General features: G+C 36.4%; 1 protein-coding gene across 2 annotated transcripts in view; it reads right to left on the bottom strand.

Moving 5' to 3' along the window:
* The window catches only part of LOC136241884 (uncharacterized), a 28,909-nt gene extending 6,942 nt beyond the window's left edge, over window positions 1-21,967 (bottom strand). Inside the window, exons 1-7 of one of the 2 annotated variants that reach the window (XM_066033267.1) lie at window positions 21,811-21,967; window positions 17,606-17,665; window positions 15,291-15,418; window positions 7,360-7,516; window positions 5,582-5,887; window positions 1,072-1,377; window positions 252-554 (exon numbers count right to left, since the gene is read on the bottom strand). In XM_066033267.1, the coding sequence (XP_065889339.1) occupies window positions 252-554; window positions 1,072-1,377; window positions 5,582-5,887; window positions 7,360-7,516; window positions 15,291-15,418; window positions 17,606-17,665; window positions 21,811-21,832 (1,282 nt within the window). In that variant the 5' untranslated portion in view covers window positions 21,833-21,967. Of the gene's footprint in view, window positions 1-251; window positions 555-1,071; window positions 1,378-5,581; window positions 5,888-7,359; window positions 7,517-15,053; window positions 15,141-15,290; window positions 15,419-17,605; window positions 17,666-21,810 lie in introns of those variants that run through there. The other variant, XM_066033268.1, reaches the window with a different exon arrangement.
* Window positions 21,968-23,250: the final 1,283 nt, after the last annotated feature.

Raw genomic sequence — 23,250 nt, 5'->3', positions numbered from 1 at the left:
TGTAACCGACATACACAGAAAAGCCAATCTTATCCCATCTACATAATAAAATCATAGCTATTTTTTCACCCTTGAAAATCAATTCTAAGGTAATCGCCCTTATCACAACCATTTAAAATCAATCACAGCAAGAACAGAGAAAGAACACAGGTAGTACTATGTGAATGTAGCCAACATTTCACTTTGAGGTAATGACGTGAACATGATGGCCACCATTTAGTTAAACAACTTTACACCTTTAACTTACACACCTGTAAAGTTATTTAACTCAACTGACGATGATGTGCTATAATTATAATTATATCCAAATACTGTCACATCACATCTATATGATCCCTCATCACTTTCCCTGAGGTATGAGAATTGTACAGTACTAGTGGAGGTGGTATCATTGGAGATATCTGAAGTGACTGCAGTTAGTCTACCATCATCAGTAATTACACCATTAGATCCAGTCCAGATGAAAGTAGAATACTCTCCAGAGACAAAAATTGAGCATGAGATATAATAAGGACTACCAACAAATATTTGCTGCTCCATTGACTGGATTCTCACTGAAATAATATAAAGTGACTGTGAATTCAATATTCAATTATACGTACATTATAATGTACATTCAGTAATACGTATACATGTTTGAAGTCAACAGGATGTAAATTTGTTTAGTCCAGATTTATGTTGCTTAAGGCTCTTTGCATATTACAGTGCTTCCTCAATTATCCATCCCCCTTGGGAACAAGACACATGTTCAAATAATCAAAAAGTTTGGATAAAAAAAGCCCATTCATTTATATAGGTTCAAATACTCTAATAGAACATACATCTTTGACAAAATACAGCAGTTACTGTATTTCTACTGTTCGGATAACCAAGTGTTCGGATAATAGAGATTCGAATAATTGAGGGAGCACTGTACTGTTATTATGACATATAAGCAAAAATTAAATTTTGAAGCATAGCGCTGTATTCCACATAAACAGGAACTATAAACTGAACTGCTCCAACTAATTTGTGATGTAATTGTTGGTGGTATAATGACTATGCAGATGCTGATAATACAGACTGACTCACCTACAAATGTACTAATAGAACTAACTAATGGAGTTGTATTGATCTCAACTTTACACTGGTACACGGTACCATCATCATCTTCACTCAGTATTGACCCATTATTGTAAGTATCATTGTACACTACTGAGTTGTCTACAGTTTCCCATGATACATTATTGACTCTTCTCACTACTTCATCATTGGTAATCCATACAATGTCCACACTACTAGTGATACCTCTCACTGTAGTTACATTACATTCTAATAATAGTGGATCACCCACTTGTTGATTGTTGAGAGCAGTCACAATTACATTAGGAGTGGGAACTAGAGAACATGACATTAATTTAAACATTAACGTACGTATATTCATAAATGTGTATTAGCAAAAATATATCCAAATTTTAAACTGTATGTATACCCCATGAATGAAGTCCCTTTCAAATTACTGTGCTAAGGTGTTAAACTATGCATTAAAGTAGTTTCAAGCACAGAACTAATTTCCTCATGAATAGTGCGTATCAACAAACATGTAAGCACTTTGTTTTTCAGCTTATGGGGCATTACATACTTCAGCCATACCGCCACTGTTCTGATATAAAGTACAAGTGTTGATACACGGACCACTGTTAAAGATTTGTAGCACAATTGTACTTTGTCCATTGAGTCTATAAAATTCTCTTATAGTCGGTACGCGTTCACCTGAGCTCCCGCCAAATATAATAATATCAAAGAAGAGAACATGTGTTCACTCCCATGGTTATGTACAGGAACAAGCATGTTTTCATGTTGTAATCATGTTTGCATGCCTGAATCGTCGATATTTATCAAAGCACTTTGGGCTTCACAGTGCTACTAAATGTTTGGGCAGCTGGCCATTGTAACAAGAGTTATTAACAAGAAATGAGGGCTCAGGTGAACGCGAACGGACTATAGTTATCAATCAAAGCAATGAATTATTTTACACTGAATTTTGTATGACAAGGAAACACTTTGAGTAACACTTTTTGAATTTTGTGAGGGGTCCAATGCTACCCAAAAATCTTGTGTAATATTCCAAAGATTCCAGATTCCAAATAGCATCTGCTTCAAAATTTGTATAGCTAACTACACAGATATAACATCTTATGCACTCAACTAGCTAACTGACCGACTTAATTATTAGTGAGGTCAGACGTGCAGGCTTAAGTCAAGTGTTATTTCCTGTAAAAACATGTCTGCACTGCTCACAAGAGCAAAATGATTGCAAGGGTGTACATGAGAATAAAGGAATAACTGGGCTTATAAAAGATTTGTTGAGATTGCATTTACCAGAGATTTCGGGTTCTTGACCAAGGTTCCAGATTCCATTTTTGGACTCCAAGTGATTTATGTTGGATTCCAGTTGGCATCAGACCCCCGGAATTTTGTACTCTACAGTAGCTCCTTGTAAGGATGCAATAAAGGAATCCTCATGGTGATCATCTTGTTTTGGAATAAACTCCCTTGGCATGGCCAATAATAAGTGAAAATAAGAGCTTAAGTGGGTGATATCAACAGCACAAGGCAAAGCCTAGTAGGACCTTGATCTTTTAAAGGTGACATTGCATGGTGCCATTTCAATAAAACTTATATTGCTTTGTGTGTGGGAGAATCAAAATATTGAAGTATACAGTACAGTATAGCAAGGGTTCTGTATGAAAATAATGATGGTGAGTACAGTACAATTCAATAGAATACAGATATTTATATTTGATAGACGCTTTCTAAATCACTTCATATTTGATTAATGCACAGAATTTTACTTAACAATGTACAATTCATGATACTGATCTAAAAAAATACGCACAGTCACATCAGGAAAAATGATAACAGTAATTTTATCAAGAATGTAATCAGTACAGTAATAAAAATATATTACATCCTTTATTAACATGCTGATTGGTGTGGAAACACCCCGAGGCAGTGTGCACTCGGCATATTCGAGCAGTGCACACCCCCGGGGTGCAATCACCACTTACCATGTATTTAGTATGTGTGCATACAAAATAGACACGACTATATAATGTTTTCCTAGCTATACATACCACCCTTCCACCATACCTAGCTCTATTGCCTGTTCTAACCACAATAACATTTCCACAAAGCCATAAAGTGTACGCAACAACACCAAACAAACAAACACTCATGCAAATAACTATACCACATAACATTGCACCATTGCCATAAATATACATAACAGCACAAAACACAAATAACATTCATACAGATGTCTATACACTAGTACTTTGGGGAAAGGGCAACTGAGGAAATTGTTGGAGTAGGGTGTAATAACTTTTGCACAAGCCACGCAGACAAGCATTGTGGATATGGCATAACTGGATTTACAGTTGACCACGAAGCAAATATGTCTTCCAATTAGTACAAGATTGCAGCAACGCACCATATATGCATAGCAACACAACGTGATAGCAGCAACCAATTAATAATCATATAAGTTAAATTTAGCATAATTGGTTTGGTTTGGCCATGCACAGATAATTAGCACTTCATCCACCTGTCCTTGGTCCTCAGTTGCTGTTTAACTATATATGTGTATCTAAGTTCAATATCAGTAGTTGGGACGCACAACAACCAAGCAAACAATGTAACTAAGTTATACATACAAAGGTTCAATTTTTATTTTATTTTATTATTATTTTATATATATATATGTGGACAACTGTACAAAGTGCATACAACAACATAATTATGCACTGGCACATATACTTAATGCATGGTATTGGGTGGGAGGGAGGGAAAAAAGTTTTTCTGTCCGTGAACACGCCATGCACTATGGCATGATCTCGTGATCTCAAACCTGTTAAACCAGTTTATTACAATGAATCATTATGACATCATTACGTCTCATGTATCCTACAAGATTGGTTCAACTTTTACCTGAAATAAAAGTGTTGATTTCAGTTTGAGGTGCCAGCACTACTAATGTACAATGCCTCTCTAATGGACCTTACAGTCAACTCAAGGATTCTGTGTTGCTGAATTTAATTACTTTACTCGAAAGGCTAGTTTATCACTAAAGGATGCTGGCTTCATTTACTATGGTATGGTATGTAGATTTGCACTGTATCCATTCTACGCCTACACCAAGGCATGCTAACTTCAATTTATTACGTTGCAATAAATTACATTTTAACAGTAGACATTATCCTCCATGCTAAGGCATGTCCAAGAAAGTAAAAGTAAGTAAGTGGCAAATGAAAGAGAAAGAGCATTTAGTGATGTGAAAGAGCATTTAGTGATGTGCAATGTGTCTGACAGAGTGTATCTGTATCTAACAGCTGAACAGTCACCGATACACGATATTTCTAACAGAGTCCCAAGTGTTATTAAAGACTGGGCTGCTAGTAAAATTTCATAGTTAAGTATCAGCTATTACTTAACCCAACCACACTGTTAGTTGGTTACGTAACCCAACTAACAGTATAGCTAGCAAAAGTGGTAGTGCAAAAATACAGACTTTCATGTTAAATGATACTTTTTCATTGTTTAGTGTCAGCTATTACTTCACTGTGCTGTTATCTTAAAGAATCTAGGGGAATGGTAAACAACCAAGCTACACAAAACTAAATCTTCATATTTCTGTGATAGTGCAATCAAAAAATTGATACACAAGCATGCATACCATATTGGTATTGTGAAACGGCTAGGGTATTGTGATATTCTGATAATGATAATGTTTATTGCACATCACTAAAGTCAAGTCCACTGCCAAAACTATAACCGGTAGTGTTAACATTCATTCTTGGTCACTCCAGATATCAGCTCTTTAGTTGTCAGTTACTTTTACTTTCATGCGTGGACACTCTCTTTTTTACAACCATGCTGATTTTTGCATGGTAATACTAGTATTTATAAAACAATTATCATAGTAATATGTGACCGGATTTGCGAAAAGGGGTCTTCCACACACATCCAATTTATCAACTTTGACAATTCATAACTTGAAATTGGAAAATGCTATTAACTTGAAATTAGGTCAGTAGTGAGCACCAACATAGGTTGATGGATGGAGAAATTTCAGGTTTGCGTCTTTCTTGAACACTAAGTTATGGTCTTCCAAGTTCATAGAATTGGATGTGTGTGGAAGACCCCTTTTCGCAAATCCAGTCACATATGTTGATAGCAACAGGAGGAAACAAGAAATAGGAGCATAATCATATGGCTTCATAAATCCTAATTCAGCCAATGGCTGACTTGCTAAAACTAACCAGGACATGCACAACAGAAAATTATCATCCAATTTCTTCAGTACTGATTTGCCTGAGTATCTTAGCATGGACACAAGTGTCTCATATTGAGTTGAAAACTTGTCATGGGCTGAGGTGTTAAAAATGGTGGTAAACATTACATGAATTGTATTGAGGAATATGATACATATATAAAACTAGTGGCTTGTGCTAATCAATTGCATGAAATTTTACTTTCTTGGCCACATGACTCACTACTGTGAGTCTTGACACTATCACATTCTATTTGAATTGCAACTCACTTATTAAGTTGGTTAATTCAACTGACACTGTTTTGGTATCATTATACCCTAGTACTGTTGTATTACACTCATACAACCCCTCATCATCTTCACTGAGGTATGAAAATTGTAAAGTACTAATATGGTTGGTACCATGGGAGACAGTTGGAGTGATGGTTAGTCTGTTAGTATCATTTGTGATAGTACCATTAGGTAAAGTCCAGCTAATAGTAACATCATCAGAATTTGTTATATTTGGAGTGTCAACTAAGCAGTGGATCTCCAGTGGATCACTCACTAACTTATCATCAACTGGTTGAATGTCAACTAGACACCAGAACAAACACACACTCTGTTAAAAGGTATATTAAGTATGTGCATCTGTAATGTGAACATAATGTACTGTATATAGTTGGAAAATACTATCATTTAGTTCAACCATTTAACCATATTAAACCATATTAAACCATATCAACCATATTTGGAGTGTTTACTGAGCAATGGATCTCTAGTGGACCACTCACTAACACATCATCAATTACTTGGATGTCAACTACAAAACATACTCTGGTTAAAAGCAAATTTGCATGCCAACATGCATGGTGATTATACATAAATACGTATGTGAATTTACCATATAATGGGGTAGGGGAAATTTTTGAAAAGCAGCTGGTAAAATTAATTTCATAGATTTTATTTTCAAATATTAAAATGTTATGCATAGTGCCAACAAAAATAATTTTAGTGATGTACATTTAACAAAGTGAATTGTTATTGAGATGGCATCCATGTGTAACAATAGGACAAATCATGTCTACAATGAAATATGGAGCACTATATGTTAGGGGAAATTTGGTTTTGCAAACGAGACTGAAATGATGAGAGCACAAATTGTTGTCCAGGTGTGGAGGGAAATCTCAAGTAGCTTTAGGGCCCAGTTGCTTGCTAGCAATTGGCTTGATGTAAATCGATGACACACTGTTGCAATCATAGTTCTACAGGTACACACTTCTGTAGCATGAGTTCATACATAGTAGCGAGCACAAAGTGAGTTCCAGGTTTAGCTACTAAAAGTTTAAAGCCATTATGCATAACCTCAAAGATTTTAAATTTTAGTAGAACCGCTGCTCTTTAAATACTTTGAAAATTAAATTCCTTTGAAAATAACCTGTTATGTGATATATTATTCAGAGAATTACATAAAAATACGTATATGTATTTTAATGTGGCAAACAATTATTATAATTAAGAATTCTTAATGTTACAGTATAATACACAATAATACCAATACACTGTCAGTGTACACACTCGTAACACTGCCAGTCAATCCAATCACATTGACACTTACTCACACTTACTCTCACACAAACACACACACACACGCATGCACACACACAACTACCATCCCTCCAAAACAAAATGTCTTTATACTTTTACTCCCAAAGCAGGATGAGCCAGCAATTATTAGACATCAATTACACAACATTTGAGGATGATCTACTGATGGACCTAGACTTTGACATAATACCAGAGTCACAACCTACGAAGCCTCTCCTAGATGCCAACATAGCCACACCCCCGGAAGAGGCAGGCAAATGCCGCCTCCATGCTCTCTTGGAGCTTAAGACTCCCATAAGTCATCCCAGGTTTGAGGCCACCACCCCCTCAAAAAACAATGGTAATACTTTGACTGATTTCTAAAATTACCAGTGCACACTGGATTATACAGTAGAAAAAGAGCTTTCATCATTTATGAAGTGAATACATATTTTTTTACATGATCGATCACTATAAAGTACCTGAATATGCTGAGCAAGATGTGATGGCTGTTGCACTAATATCTGAACTAAATAAACCTTCACTATAATAATATTCCATAGTCAGATTGCAGGTGTAATGTTTCCATGGAATCGCGTGATCAAATTCCAGGGTGGTGGGACAGTCGTCAACTAGGCTCTACGTAAATAACATTTCTTACATAACAGTCAATAGAAGAATAGCATGGCTAAATATATACCATATACAGTCAATAGAAGAATAGCATGGCTAAATATATACCATATACAGTCAATAGAAGAATAGCATGGCTAAATATATACCATATACAGTCAATAGAAGAATAGCATGGCTAAATATATACCATATAGCATATAACTGAAAGTAAGCAACCTTTTTTTAAAAGGAGTAATGTGTCATGAATTGTTGCTTTGTGAAGCCATTCAAGTTTGTGATGTAATCATAGATAAATTATGACATTGTAGAGGAACACGTGTACCATTAAAATGGTGGTCTGTCCTTGACTCCTTGTACAACATTCTAAGCTAGATGAGCTAGCTTAGAATGGCCCCTAGGCTGTTTAGCATTGTTACAAAGGCGATACATTATAGTAGGAGGTGTGTATATCCTGCTTGAGGTGAGGTGCTTCATTTTATACCATAACATGGAAGTTGCAACCTGTCTAGTTGTGATACACAAACACATGCAAGCTGTTTTGTAGTAGCTATGGTTGGTTTTTAAGATTGTTCTCCCATGCATGTGATTCTATTAAAAATCACATGCTTTTGCAACACATTTCCCCTTTAATAAACACTTTAAAGACTGTACTATTAAGAAATAACAATCTACCTGCATACATATCACTTTATAAGATGGTATTACTGCACAAAAAATATTTGCACTGTTTTGAAAGGTTATACTATTAATTTACAGTAAATAATAATCCTCCAAGCAAAAACAACTTGACTGTAAAAGAGGCACTCCATGAAAGCAAAAGTAACTGGCAACAGAAAGAACTGTCTAGAGCAGCTAAGAGTAAATACAGCTACAGTGCAAATGTATCCTTTAACACTAACTTATGTTCTATATTCAGCCCTGTTGCATTCCTAATTAATCAGGACACATGATAATGTGTCGTGTAGCCAAGTACAGCTAGTGCGGACATGCGACAGACGAGTGTGTATTAACAGGAACCAAGAAAACACCATTTTCATGCATTCATAACTTGATAGTTCCTGAACAGAAATTGACCAGTTTTGCTATGAAAACTCCCTCAGGATATATAGGCTACCTCTTATTCCAAATTTGAACCAAATCTGCTCAGCTATCACTGAGATATGTGCCTTCAAAGTTTGTTTTACTTTTCCTATTTTTCTCAACCTTGTTATGTATCCTTAATTCATTTTCTGTTTGCACACTTCAGAAATCTCACAATAACTTATGTGTCTTTTGGTCGATTGACTTCAGATTGGGATGGCAGTAAGAGCATAATGCAGCACATTTACAGTCCAATTTTTGTACAGATTGAATTAAGCACAAGGGAATTACGTGCAATTTTGAAAAATGCAAAAATGATTTGTTGGCATGCCCACAGGGTAATTTGCTTTACAGAATAACTCTCTTCTTCTTTTCAATCAAGTCACCATGTAGAGAGTCAATTCAGTTACAAAAACAAGTCACCATGTAAAGCATTCAGCCTGAAATTACCCTGTAGATCTTACTGTAGATAGTTCAGCTATCAGAACCTAACACCCTGTACAGGGTGTAGTTATGTAGCAAGTCACCCTAATAGCTACATGATAATCATTTTATTTCAAATTTACAATAAATGCATAAAACAACATGCAGTCTTCGATGATTCCTATAGCAAAGAAAAAATGGAAGCCTCAAAGCCAACCATATGCTGGTTTTGGGATTTTGCAATTACAAAAAGAGGTGATATCTATACCAAAACAGCCAAGCTGGTGAAACAAGGGTGTGGCACTCCAAAAAGACCAAAGTGAAAAGGTGTCACACTCTTTTTTCACAGCTTGGCTGTTTTGATGTAGATTCCTTTTAACTCTACTTTGGCTAGTAATTTGGTCACCATTTTTTCTTTACAGTGACTATTGAAAAGGTGGCCAAATTATTAGTCAATTAGAGTTAAAAGGAAATAATTAGGAATATGAGCCAATGGTAAAGGTTTAATTTTTTTAGCTGCAGTAACATTATTCTTGGCTGTACCAGGTATCAGCTCTATATTTGTTGCCAGTTACTTTTACTTTCATGGATGTGTTTTTTTTACAGCCAAGCTTTTTTTTACATAGAGGATTTCACTTATTTGTGAATCAAATGCTTTGAATAATTTTAGTAGTATGTAAGTGGACCAAGGCTGCCTACAATTACAGTAGTCCCTTGATTATCCGGCCATTGATTATCCAAATTTTCGATTATCTGATCTATGGAGGTGACTGTTCTTTTAGAATATTTTGTCTAAAGTGTGTGTTCTATTAGAATATTTGTACAGGGCTCTATATCTAAATGGATGGGATTCTATTATCCGAATTTTTTGATTATCTGAACACCCTCAGGGCCCAATGAGTTCGGATAATAGAGGGAGCACTGTATTACTTATATCTGAATGTGTTACTGCAAGATACAGCTAGTATGCCATGGTGGGGAGCCAGATAACTAACTTACTGGCAATGTTTTCACAGTTGTAATAATGCACCAGCAACATTTCAAGATGATTCAGCCTGGAACATGCAGATAGCACTTAGATCACCACAAATATAAGGTATGTGTTCCCATTATGAGTCAGGAGGCATCATGGGATCAAGACACACGGTAGTGTGTCGTGCAGCCAAGAAAGCTGGCGACCACATCATGAGTATATTTACAGGAAGAAAGAAAACAGCTTTTTCATATGTACATAGCTCCATGGCCCCTTCTCCAAAGCACACCATTTTTGCGTTATAGCTGTCCCCCAAGTAGGGTCGCCACAAAGCAAATTTGATTAAATTCGCAACAGCCATTTGCGAGATATGGGTGTTCAAAATTTTGTTTTAATTTCTTTGTTTTTTTCTTCTTATGCTGTACGGGGGGGGGGGGGGGGCTACGGGGTCTTCAATTTCTTTTTGCACACTTTGCAAAAATTGCTATAAATGCAAACGTGTAACTCAATTGCCCCGATCTTTGGCACAAATGAAGAGTGTGTAACGGTGGATTCACGCACCAAGTTTGTTGTGAATCTGAGTAATATTCAAGGAGTTATGAACGTTTATTCATGTAAAAAAAGATCAAACTTCTGGGGTAAACCAAGTATAGAAATAACTTGAAAATTGGTGTGTAGATAGGCCAATCATCGTACCAGTGCCTTTTGATAGTTTGAATAGCAATAGAGTCACAGCAACAAAGTTATAAAGCAAAAACTATGCAAGTGTAAAATCGCAGGATCGAGATACTCTAATAGAGCAGTCACCACAGGGTAAAAAAGGTGTGCAAAAAATGTTGAAAAAAAACTTACCAGAGTTTGAACCAGGGACCTCCATACTTAACACCTGCATCCTTAACCACTGAACCACTGCTACTTTGGCTGATCACCTCACTTAATTTCTGCTTCATAAATGAAATTTCTAGTTGAAATCTGCTTATAATCAATCAAACTTTTGTAATTTCATAGATCTACCAATAGATAGAGGTGTGTGATTATCGAGATATCATAAGACTTATCGAGATAAGGATGATAGGTTTATTTATCTAGATAATAATAAACTTTCGTAAATTACTTGTATACCAAAGAATATCTGAATGCGTAGACACCTCCAACTCTCCCACCACTTGGGAACAGTGTTAAAACTAATACTTTTCACTTTTTTATATCAGTACTCTTCAAATTGTAATTTACTCACTTTACTGATTACATTATTGACAGTTAACTAAAAAAATTATTTGTTTCAATTATCTAGATATTTTAGATAATCGAGACAAGTTCAAAAGGAAATATCGAGATAAGTCTAAAGTTGTCATCACACACCTCTACCAATAGAAGTACTAGATTGCTCTAGAACATTCTATGTATGTTCTATTAGAAGTCCTCAAAAAATGTGCACTCTATTAGAGTATTACAATAATATTATCAAATATTGAAACAAATCATGCAATGAAATACATTTATAAGTCTGTCTTCAATAATCATCATTGTATCTACATAGAAAAGAAGAAATGTGAGTAAAAACAAACCTCAAAGTCAGCCCATAGGCTGGCCTTATAAAGTACAAAAAGGAGTGAAATCCACACAAAAACAGCCAAGCTGTGAAAAAATGGTGCGGCCTTAAAAAGCCTGGGTGAAAATTAATCCCACCATCCCGACTTGTTCTCTTTATCCCTGATGTTCGTGCTTCAAATTAATAAAAAATAAATCAATCAAATAAATAAACAAATAATGAATTAATGTTTGAGACCTAGTGCTGTGCACTAATTGGGGTTACGATTTATGCTACACAAACATAATAATTATGCTTCTTCGTGCTGGTGAGTGAAATGGCTTGATGATTCTATTCAAAACAACTTAGCACGTGACATGCATTCCATTACAGGGGTGTGTTTGCTCCTCACTTTGCTCATCAATCCAAGAAAGATGACAAATCCTAGAGAGATGATAGGCTGGAAAGCAGATATACAACAAGTTAGAGGTAACTACAGCTGTAGTGCATGATATTAAATCACAGTAAAACAATAAGAAATGTCGTGCATATCTTGGGATATAACACTTCTTATTGTTTTACTGTGATTTAATATTGTGCGCTACTCCGGCTTGTTTCAGTACCTTTTATTGATGTGTTATGGTCCCTACTCTAGTTGAAAATTCCAAATTTTTTGTGCACTTGTTTGTTTATTTTTTTTTGTAAAATAAAATTATTATGACTGGTGAACCCATGCATACTGCATCAAAAGAAAGAAATAGTGCTGTGCACCCCAGCTATCAATGAATCAAGAACTGTTCAAAAAGCACCTCTGCAATTAAAGTAGCCACTATGAAAAATACAGACGATTTCAGTTACGAAGGGAAGCCATCACGTGCTACCACCAAATCAACACTTTTTGCTGTCAGAGCAAAGATGAATGGGATGCAAAGGAGGACACATGAAGAATGCATTGTACGTACTGTGGTATGCCAAAAGGCTCCTCTTGGGCTGAAGCAACATCAAACAGTAAAAAAACCAAGCCCATAGCCTTAGCCGTTATTGAGGTATGCTTGTCTGAAGGCATCAGTAGCAAGCAGTCAGGCAGTCAGTCAGCCAGTAGAAAATTCTGTTTCATAATTTTTTTTTCAAATTTCATAGCAACTTGTTTAAAGCATTTCAGATCGATCTGAAGGCTTGTTTGGGTTTTTTACCTAACCGATACTGCTTCATTATTTTCATCAGGGAAAAGTGAGGATGGATTGTGGGTGATGTTTTTTCATGGGCCACAACCACACCTTTGCAGTACCTACTATACTGTATGATAATTGCTTTGCCCCTGTTGTTAGGTTGTCAGCCATACCACAGAACAACACAAAGAAGACTACTAGATTTAAACAGGCAAGTAACTTGTAGTCCGAGTACTTACCTTGATATATTAACTTACTTACTGTCCCAATAACAAAGTTGGTAGGCTTAATGTAGATTGCTGAGCCACTTCTCATACTGTTCTTCCTTTGTAACACTGTGTAACGGACTGATATAGGTGAAAGCAAAGCATAATGGGCACTGTTCAATCTAGAGTAGTTGGGGTTCGCGTATAGTCCATATTTTTGGTGGTGACTGGATTGATTGCAGAGGTTCTTTTCCTACTGTTCTTCAATTATAGTGCTGTACAATGGGGTGAACATAGCTGATAGCAAAGCAAGTCACTTACGAGTCAGTAATTGATACCTGGGGCACGCGTTCAGACGAAAACATTAACTCTGGTTACTTCAGGTTGACCTGAAGTAGGGATTAACAAATGTCCACTAGTACATCTGCAGGTGTTGATGACCTCCCTTGTTTCATATACATCATTATGTTTCTACACACAATGCTGGCGATTGTGGGACCTAGATTTAAATTTACCGTTTTGTACAATCGAGATGCTACGGAAATACAGGTGAGATACCAAAACAACCACCAGAAGGCTGCATCGCGCTATCGCGAATCAACACCTTGCTGGCATTGTCAGCGAAAGAACTGGGACACAAAGGAGGACAAAGGCAAGTCCATGATGCGTGTGGTCCCTCGATTATCCAAACTCATTGGGCCTTGAGGGTGTTTAGATGATCAAAAAGTTTGGATAATAGAATCCCATTCATTTATATACAGAGCCCTGTACAAATACTCTAATAGAACACACACTTTAGACAAAATACTCTAATAGAACAGCCACCTCCATATTTTGGATAATCAAAAATTCGGATAATCAATGGCCGGATAATCGAGGGACCACTGTACTGTGGTTGGCAAAAAAGCATATCTCGGGATGAAGCGATGTCGAACAGTGAAGAAATCAAGCCCGTAGCTATATCCATTGTTGAGGCTGAAGGCATCAGTTAGTCAGAATAAAATTCTGTTATGTAGAAAATTTTAAAAATTCCATAGGATCTTTTTGGAAGAGTTTGGGGTTGGTCTGAAGACATTTTTTGGTTTGGCTGTGCCTAACCAATACTGCCAAGTTGTCATGAAGGGAAATCGAGGCTAGTTTTAAGGTGCTGCAAGCCCAGTTCTGCATGATCCCTAATATACAGTACTACTATACCGTATGATTAACAAACAAAACCCCTTTTCATCACCTATATGCTCTTTTCATAGTTGACAGCACTAGCCTGGTACACATGTCAGCTGTCTCCTACACACCCAGCCTAATATGACATTTAGCATCCATATAAATTCGCACAGGTGGATAAGAATTATTCACCCGTACAATTGTCATAATTATTATCTTGAAACTTTTGAAGAGCATTCATATGATAGCAATTGTATCAAAGTTATTATTTTCAAATTGCCTACTTCACGGGAAAATTAGCAAAACACCTGGTGCCACTTGTACTAGTATTTTCCAATGCAAATAAAACAATTATCATAGTATTATGCCAACAGCAATAAAAGGAAGTAAGAAATAAAAGATGTAGTTATATGTCTTCACAATCCTGATTTAGGGAAGACTAAAACAATGGCTAACCAGTTGGGCACGTGTGACAGAAAAAATCATTTGACTTCCTTGGTACCGATTCACCTGGTGACTTAGTATGAGTACAGATATTGTTTGTTTAGTTGAAAGTACGCCCATGAGTTCAGAGGTTTAAGATGGTAAATATCACATGAGTTGTGGTAAGGATTGTAAAACTGTTGCTACATGTAAATAACTCACAGTGGTGGCTCTTGCTTATTTCTGTGAGACATTCACTTATTACTTTCTTGGTGCACAACTCACTACCGTGAGTCTTGATTTCATACCTCCAGTGTTCGGGTAATGCGTTACATATAAGTAACGTGTTACATAATAATTATTATTTTTGTGGTAACGAAGCAATATAACGAAATATGCTGTAAAATCAGGTAATATGATTACTTTACTTGCAAATGTAACACATTACCTAAGCAATGAAGTTACTGTAACGAATCTAATATTACGTAATATTATTACTTTAAGTAACAAAATTACTAATCTCGTTAGTAATCCACTGAGTAATGCCTAGCCACTACGAAGTAACGAAACCTACCGAATGAAGCTTATTCACCAACTTCTTGCTTACAACCAAAGTTTGCACGTGTGATAAAGTGGTAGTTTCACACGTGACATCTTAATGCTGTGGACACAAAGTAATATAATATGTAATATTATTATAGTTACTTTATTTTTTCGGTAATATGTAACTGTAACTAAATAGTTCAGTTGTAAATAATACGTAATATGTAACGAGTTACATTTAAAAAGTAACTGTCCCAACACTGCATACCTCATTATAAAACTCTTTACCATTTGTACAGTCTAAAGTTTGAGTACATCTTACAACACATCCACTATTCCAAGTGACAGTAACCTTCGTACGGTTAGAGCAGTCAAGATTTGGAGTTACACTACACACTGTTGAAATAAACCACACAATAAAAGAAGGATTAGAAGTACGTACATGTAGAGGTGCACCGATATAAATATTGGTATATCGGTACCGATATCACGATATTGGTATCGGTAAAATGTTGACATTTTAGCAGATTGTTCACCATTTTCTATGCTTGATCTTGTAGCAGTATAGGTAAAGCATAAGGCTAAAAATGCTACCCATTTTACCGTGGCCAAGGGTTTAATTCTCAAGTTAAGCAGCTTTCTTTTTCTGTTTTCATAGCACATTTTTCACAAGATTTTTTTCCTTTGACAAAACCCACTTCTTAGCTTTTTTGTCATAATGTTTCAACATTTATTGTAGTGTCCATACTGAAAATGTTCAGATGCACCTGACACTAAAATATATTAGTGCTGGTGTCGGTAATTTTGTAGCTCATATATTGGCTATCGGTATATCGGTAAATTTCCATATCGGTGCACCTCTACGCACATGCGTAAACCACAAAGTAAATGTTTGTAATTAGGATTAGCTCTACACTTTGTGATGTTTACAGTATTTTAGTGTTAGACTCTTTACATAATTATTAATTCCAGCAAGGCTGGAGAATTAGGGGAGGGACAGTGTCCCTCACTTTTTCTAATGCCCATTTGCCAAAGTAAAGCAACTACTGTAGCCATTAGCCAATTTACTTTTCCTTGATTTACTGGAATTTGTGCTAAAGGTTATGCAAGAATGGAATACTATGCACAAGATCAAGATACTGTAATGGAGCAGTCGCCTAACTACTCTAATAGAACATTCAACATAATCATGTAAGTTGTTCCAGCTATGCAATTCATTCAATATGTCTTCATTAATATTATAGGAGTGTCTTATTCAAGTACACTTGTACCATTGTAAATGGTCTTAGATTCAATTTCAAAGTATTCAAATCTCAAAAATTTCCTGTGGGGGCATGCCCCCAGACTTACCTAGTATTGGCACACTAAGGTACAGTTAATGATTTTAAAACACTTTGTAACTTACAGCCACCCCACATGACTTCTCCCACTCCCCCACTTTTGAGTACTGTTCTCTGCCCCTGAATTCTAGCAACATTTGATACCATCAAAACATAATATTATACCATCACAGGATTTCCCCCTCATCCATGCACCATTATTTTATTAATATACAAGGCATGCAGGTTGTATGGTGCAATGGTAAGGTAGCAGCATGTGCATACAAAAGTTAAGAAGAACTAGACAATGGTCTCTGTTAAAGAGTATGTTCTATTAGAGTAGCGGATTGTTCTATAAGAGTGTTTTGATTTTACAGATTAAGTAGGTCCAGTAGTGAGGCAGCTTAGCTCTGCTCTGCACATAGATAGTAATTCTCCTGCTTGAGGAAGTTGCTAATGGAGTAAGTACCTCATTTACAGAGAATGCTTAATTAGGCTAATGCGTAATGTGTAGCAGCAGCTTCATACATTGGTGGGTGTAAATAGGGGCAAGAGACATGCACAATTTGACACCAACTCCAGAATCCAGTCCAAGAATCAAGTTCATCTTTACCACTTCCTACTATAAACAAATATTTCTAGTCAATAACTCACACTCACACATGCACATACGGACTCATGCACATTTTTTACTTTTGTATTCAGTTTTATTGTTACGTTTCTGATTTCCTGCTACATATGCTTTCATAGTCTTCTTGCAGGTCCCAAGTGAGATAGTGATTAATAAATCATGTACACACACGCACACGCACACAAACACACATACACACACACACACACACTCTCTCTCTCTCACACACACGCGCACGCACGCACGCACGCACGCACGCACGCACGCACGCACGCACGCACGCACACACACCACACACACACGTAGACACACAAATGCTACACATGTAGACACACAAATGCTACACATGTTCTTCAGAAGACAATTTCAGGAACCGGGCATACTTACAGCCAGCCTGTAGCTAGTTTTGGGCACATAAATCTAGTTTAAAATATACAAAGAATTTTTAACCATTTTCTAATTTGAAAAGCTTTGTAATTGACCGGTTAGTTTTATCATGCAACCTGGTGTGGCTGTGCTTTCAGTATAGAGTAAATTTTTTAGTGTACAAATTTGTTCACCACTTTTTAGGTACCTCCTTTAAAAACACTATTACAATTTATGATGCTTGAATATAAAATTGCAGTTATTTACCTTGAACACCAGTGATGGAAATTACCAGCCAAAGGAATATAGTCAGTATCATCATTTTTCCTAAACCAATGCAATCAGTTAATAAATTAAATATATCATATTACTCATACTCTATACCTCTTGTTTCACACATGCCATTTACCTGATTGTTACCTGATGCTTTAGAATCTGAAATCTCAATGGTATTACTAAACGAGCACAAGGAATAAGGATCATAGAAGTGAGATTGCGTCTACACCTGCAGATATACTAGCGGAGATTTAATCACAATATTTCAGTCTATATAGCCATAGACAACCTCCCTTGTTTCACTACTTTTAATTTTTATGATCTCTAATTGAGCTTAAGATTCCTAACATTTCCTTGTGCTTGTTTGTTACTTTTTGTAACATAATTTATGACTGGTAAATCCACGCATACCACATCAAAAGAAAGAATGACACTAGAACATACCATAATAAAATTACTTGAAAAAGAAAGGAGGACGAAGGTAAGTCCATGGTGCTTGTACATACTGCAGTATGCCAAAAGGCACCTGCCGGGTTGAAGCAACATCTAACAGTGAACAAACCTGTAGCCTTAGCTGTTATCAAATTACGCTTGTCTGAAGGCATTAGTAAAGTAGTTAGTTAGACAGTCAGGCAATAGAAAATTCCACTAAATATTTAACATTTTGGGTTGCATTGAAGGACACTATTGGGCAAGCCTCACCAATACTGCCAAGGTACTGTGAAGGTATTGTGAGGTTGGTTTCTGGTCAATATATTGTTGTGAGAATGTGCAAACCTCCATGACCCCTTATACTGTACTACCGCACTGTATGATATACCGTATTTACTCAATTTGTGCCCCAGGGGTACTATTATTTTTTTTGCCCAAAAATAAGGATAAAACCCTTCGAATAGTGCCGCATTGCGGTATGTGCTACTATAATTTTAAACCTGCCACTACTATAGCTATTCTACATTATAGCTTTATAAAACAATCACAACACATTGCTACTTACTTCTTTTATACAAGACCTTTCTTTCACTCAAGTACTTGTAGCACAACCATGTCATGTCTGGTGCTACGTGGTCAATTTACTAACTAATATCTGGAATTTTGATTATGTGACAGCTGCTTTTGTTTTACCAGGATAATTCCTTCCTTAAATCGAGATGGAGGTTAATACTTAAGGTATGAAAGCACTAGTAAAGAGTGATTACGAAAGTATAGTGCGGTATTATTCAAGGGTGTGGTACAATTAAAATTATTTTCAGAAACAAGGATAAAGACCTTCGAATAGTACCACTACTAATAGTACCGCAGTGCGGTACTATTCAAGGGTGTGGCACAAATCGAGTAAATAAGGTAAGCATGTAGCACAGTAGTTTACAGCCATAGCCAAGATGGTTACTGATCAGAATTTTGGAATACCCCATTGAAACATGGACATAGGCCACTACCACTAGGATCCACCATAAATAGGACAAATATTTACATTATATAGGGAAATGTTTATACTAAAAAATGGGACAGGAGAAAAGTTTTACTAACTTGACTAATCTAAACTTCCCCAAATCCTACCATGTACTGTATGTTTAGAATATAGGACAACACGACAAAAATAATACACATTTTAATAGCCCTCAAAATTTAATTATATTAGCTACAAAGGGATCTAGGAAGTGCAACTCTTATGCATCTTGTGTCATTACAACCCACCTGGGTATAATACCTGAACACAAAACAACAAGTCACTGTGTAGCGTTTAATTGCTCCTTAGCTGCTTGTTCAGTACTTGAATTGAGATATGAATCAATGAAGTGACTTGTGGGTACATACTATATAACTAGAAAAGTTATTCTATTTATTCAAAAACAAGCTAACAGTGCCCCTAATTAACACATTGATATATGGTCCCATCATCCAGACCCATTTTTCAGGGATGGTACTTGGTGGGATGCTTATAATCTCCAATGAAAAATGCCACCCCAGAGATAAGGGCCTAAGGATTTTAATATCAGCAACACACCGACTCGTACCATGGCTTCTGTGCCTTTTTTTTTGTATTGATTGCAGAGGCACTTCTCATACTGTTCTTTGTTTGTAATGCTATTTAACAGACGGAACATAGCTGGAACTGAAGTGAAATGGCCACTTCACAATTGATAGTCGGGGCACACATTCAACTGTAATTTCTATAGTGATTGGATTAATTTCAGAAGCACCTCTCAAACTGTTCTTCATTTTTAATGCTGTGTAAAAGAAAAAGGAGGAATGGCAACTTCACTTTTCAGTCTTAAATAATTGGGGTGCGTGTTCAGTCACGTGACTATATAGCACAAGGGTAGCGGAACAGGGGGACGTGTGCCTACCTACCTATAATCAAAAAGTATTGGCTTGAAACTTTGCAGTATAAATGCACAATGATGAGAGTCAATAAGGCAGTGCCAATACATTGGAAGGGGAGTGTATATACTAACGTACTAAACAGCTGACTGACTTATATACGTATGCAGATACAGCTTTAGTGATCGTGTGATACATCCCACAATTGATTCCTATACTTTTGCGAACACAGTTGAAGCTCACATGAGGAATTGGTTTTAAAAATTGAAGCTGGGATAAGATAATTGATTGTTGTTGTGATGTGGTTAATCACATGACCTACTGATCTTTGCTGATCACTTGACAGTAACTACAGGAATCAATGATACATTACATCAAGAGTTCATACTACTATATTATGAACTCTTGATTACATACAGTATGTAGTCATAGTTAATAGCTAGTGTAATTACACAGTAGTGCACAACAGCTAACTAGGTGTGCTTAACAAATTTCACTAGTAGGAGTCCATACGAAAATGGACTCCTACTAGTGAAGTCCATACGAAAATGGAGTCCATATGAAAATGGACTCCTTTTTGTAGATTCTACTACTGCTGCTGCTGACGATATCAGAAAGCACTTGACCCTGAAAGGTGGCGGGCATTCTATCTTGGAATACCAATTGTACAAGTGCCCCCCAGCTCTCTCCGTCATATAGTGGGGGTGGCTTCATAAATATGTATGGGCAACTATGGGAAGAAAAGTTTTGAATGATCATATTATCTCAGCAAGAAAGAAGATATTTAGTTTTAACCTGCAGGCATAGTTATAAGATATTACAATGAATACATATGAGTGTGGTTTTCCTTAAACTGGCGGGTTAGAGCTCAATAGCTTCTTTCTTGGCTGAGATATAAATTGATAAAATTTTCTTTTCATATAGTTGCCTATACAAAGTTCCCCACTATCGCAGCCATTTTTATGTCTGTGACACAATTGTGGATAGGGCTCATTGTCAGGCTAAGGAATTAAATGTCAACTGCAGTTGTAGATGACCTCCCTACATTGTTCAATTGCCTATTTTTTAACTGTGAGATCCCTACTGAAATGTAAATTTCTACTTTTCTCCTACACTTAAAATTTTGGTTACCAAGTAATCAATGTCTTCATTCTATTGTTCTCAGTAATAAAAATAATCATGTTAATGGTTGCGTGTCAATACAGGAAATAACCACAATTATGTAAACATTCTGATACTACTTAATGTAATCATCCAAACAATCACAGTTACTAGTGTTCCTAATTCCTGTAGCTAGTCTCTTCAAGAAATGGCACCTTGCCTTCCACTTTTGCATTTATATAGCTAAACAATGCCATAGGTGAGGACATATTAGGTGTTCTATAGACTATAGGCCTCTCGGCTTTATAATGCACCTATCAATGCCAAGCCCCACCCCCACCCCCTGGGTCCCCATACGCATACTGGGGATTTGACATTTACACTTGCCCTACCCCTTGGGCTTTTGATGGCGGCAGTTTGCTGAACCAAAAATTATTTTAATACCCTAGACACCCTCTATCGAGGTGGGGTTTTGACAAGCTTCTTAGCCCCAGTACTGGGGAATTTGATACTAGACTTTGTCAAATACTCTGTACATAGATAATATACACCCCCTATGTTGTGTACTACCCGGGGATGGGGCATGACATGGATAGGTGCATACAGTTAAGCGTGGCCATATTGTTCGAAAAGCCATTAATTAGTTAGGAATTAGACATTTATACAGATATGTACTGAGGCAACAGAAATCAGAAATTTACCATAGCATGAGGCCTGAGGGTACGATTAATAAGTTATTTAATACGTACAGGCGTTCGATCATTACGTACCTGTACGTGTAGCTACGTACATAGCCACTGTCAATGATGATCAGACCGTCTGACGTTTTCCCTGACTCTAACTCTTGATCTGTCACGTAGCTCACTTGTTTAGATAACTACTCTATTAGCGCCCTCCTCGGCCAAACCTTATAGGTCAATTATCCCAATTGTGATGTCATCCTTTGATGGTGCATGATGTCATTCATTACTCATTATTGCAGGCAATGTTTTATTAACTCTGTCAAAAATCCATCAAACAAATTTGATTATCATTCTGGGCTATCTATAAGATCTCGTGACAGCACCCACCAATAGTGCCCTATTGTCAAGACTTAGGAATGATTTGCCTAAGTTATAGATAGTAACTTATTTTGATAGTGACTTCCTTTGTGCCCTACCGTACATTACCTTTGCAACTTACCCATTGTGCCGAGACTCTCGAGACTTTAGCATCCATAACTACAGCCTTTTGTACTGAATTGTTTGTTTTTCAGTTGCATATAAGTACTGTATGCTTGTAACTAAGATAGCTAAGTAATTTTGTATAGATAGACTAGTCTACCAGTAGTATCCTCAGAATCACCCTGTCTACTGCTATAATTCTGTATTATAATTGTAAACCTCATATGCATGAGTATAATACAATATGATGTAATTAATTAATAAAATTTGTGAGTGGTACTTTGAAAAAGTCAAGAGATTGTGCTGATACTATTTCCATAACTGTATGGCGTTAGGATAGAAACTGAATTTGTATACGTCAATCCTGGTAGATGGTTGAATGAACTTTACCCTTGTGTCTTGTGTACAATATTGGATGTAACTTGGAACTGATAAATTTACGCATTCATAATGATTTTATAGAAGGTATGCAAACGTAGTTCTTTAATTCGAGTTTCAACACTGTTCCAGTTCACTGAGTGAGTTGAGCATATCAGTGACACTACTCGTCCGAGAATAAATTCGACATTACAAATCATGCAGCACGTCTCTGTACACTCTCTAGCTGATTAATTCTTAACATAGATTAAAACGTGATAACTCTGTAGTGATAAAATTAAATTATAGTTATTAATTCTTAACACGGCATAGATTATGTATTCCCTACTTATGACCTTCATGACTATGATAAACAACAAGTGTGTGACTCCTCAGACTGACATGTGGCATACACATATCAGTCTGACCAGTGACCAACATGGTGTATCAGTTGTGGGCGGCATGGTAAGGAAAAAAGCAAGGCAAAAAATAGATTAGCTAAATACAAAAACTATTGCTTCTATTACTAAATTAGGGTGAGCCTTCATCAATACAGATGTATAAGTAATTACAAGTTATGGCACAAAGAACCAGAGCCCTTCCAATGCATAGCTAGTCCCATAATGAGCTAATAAGCCTGTTAACCAAAATGTACCATGACTGACATCCTTGACTGTACAGTCATGAATT

This window comes from Dysidea avara, chromosome 12 (genome assembly GCF_963678975.1).
Source record: "Dysidea avara chromosome 12, odDysAvar1.4, whole genome shotgun sequence".
In the NCBI taxonomy this organism is placed as follows: Eukaryota; Metazoa; Porifera; class Demospongiae; order Dictyoceratida; family Dysideidae; genus Dysidea; species Dysidea avara.
This window is presented reverse-complemented; position numbering and strand designations above follow the sequence as displayed.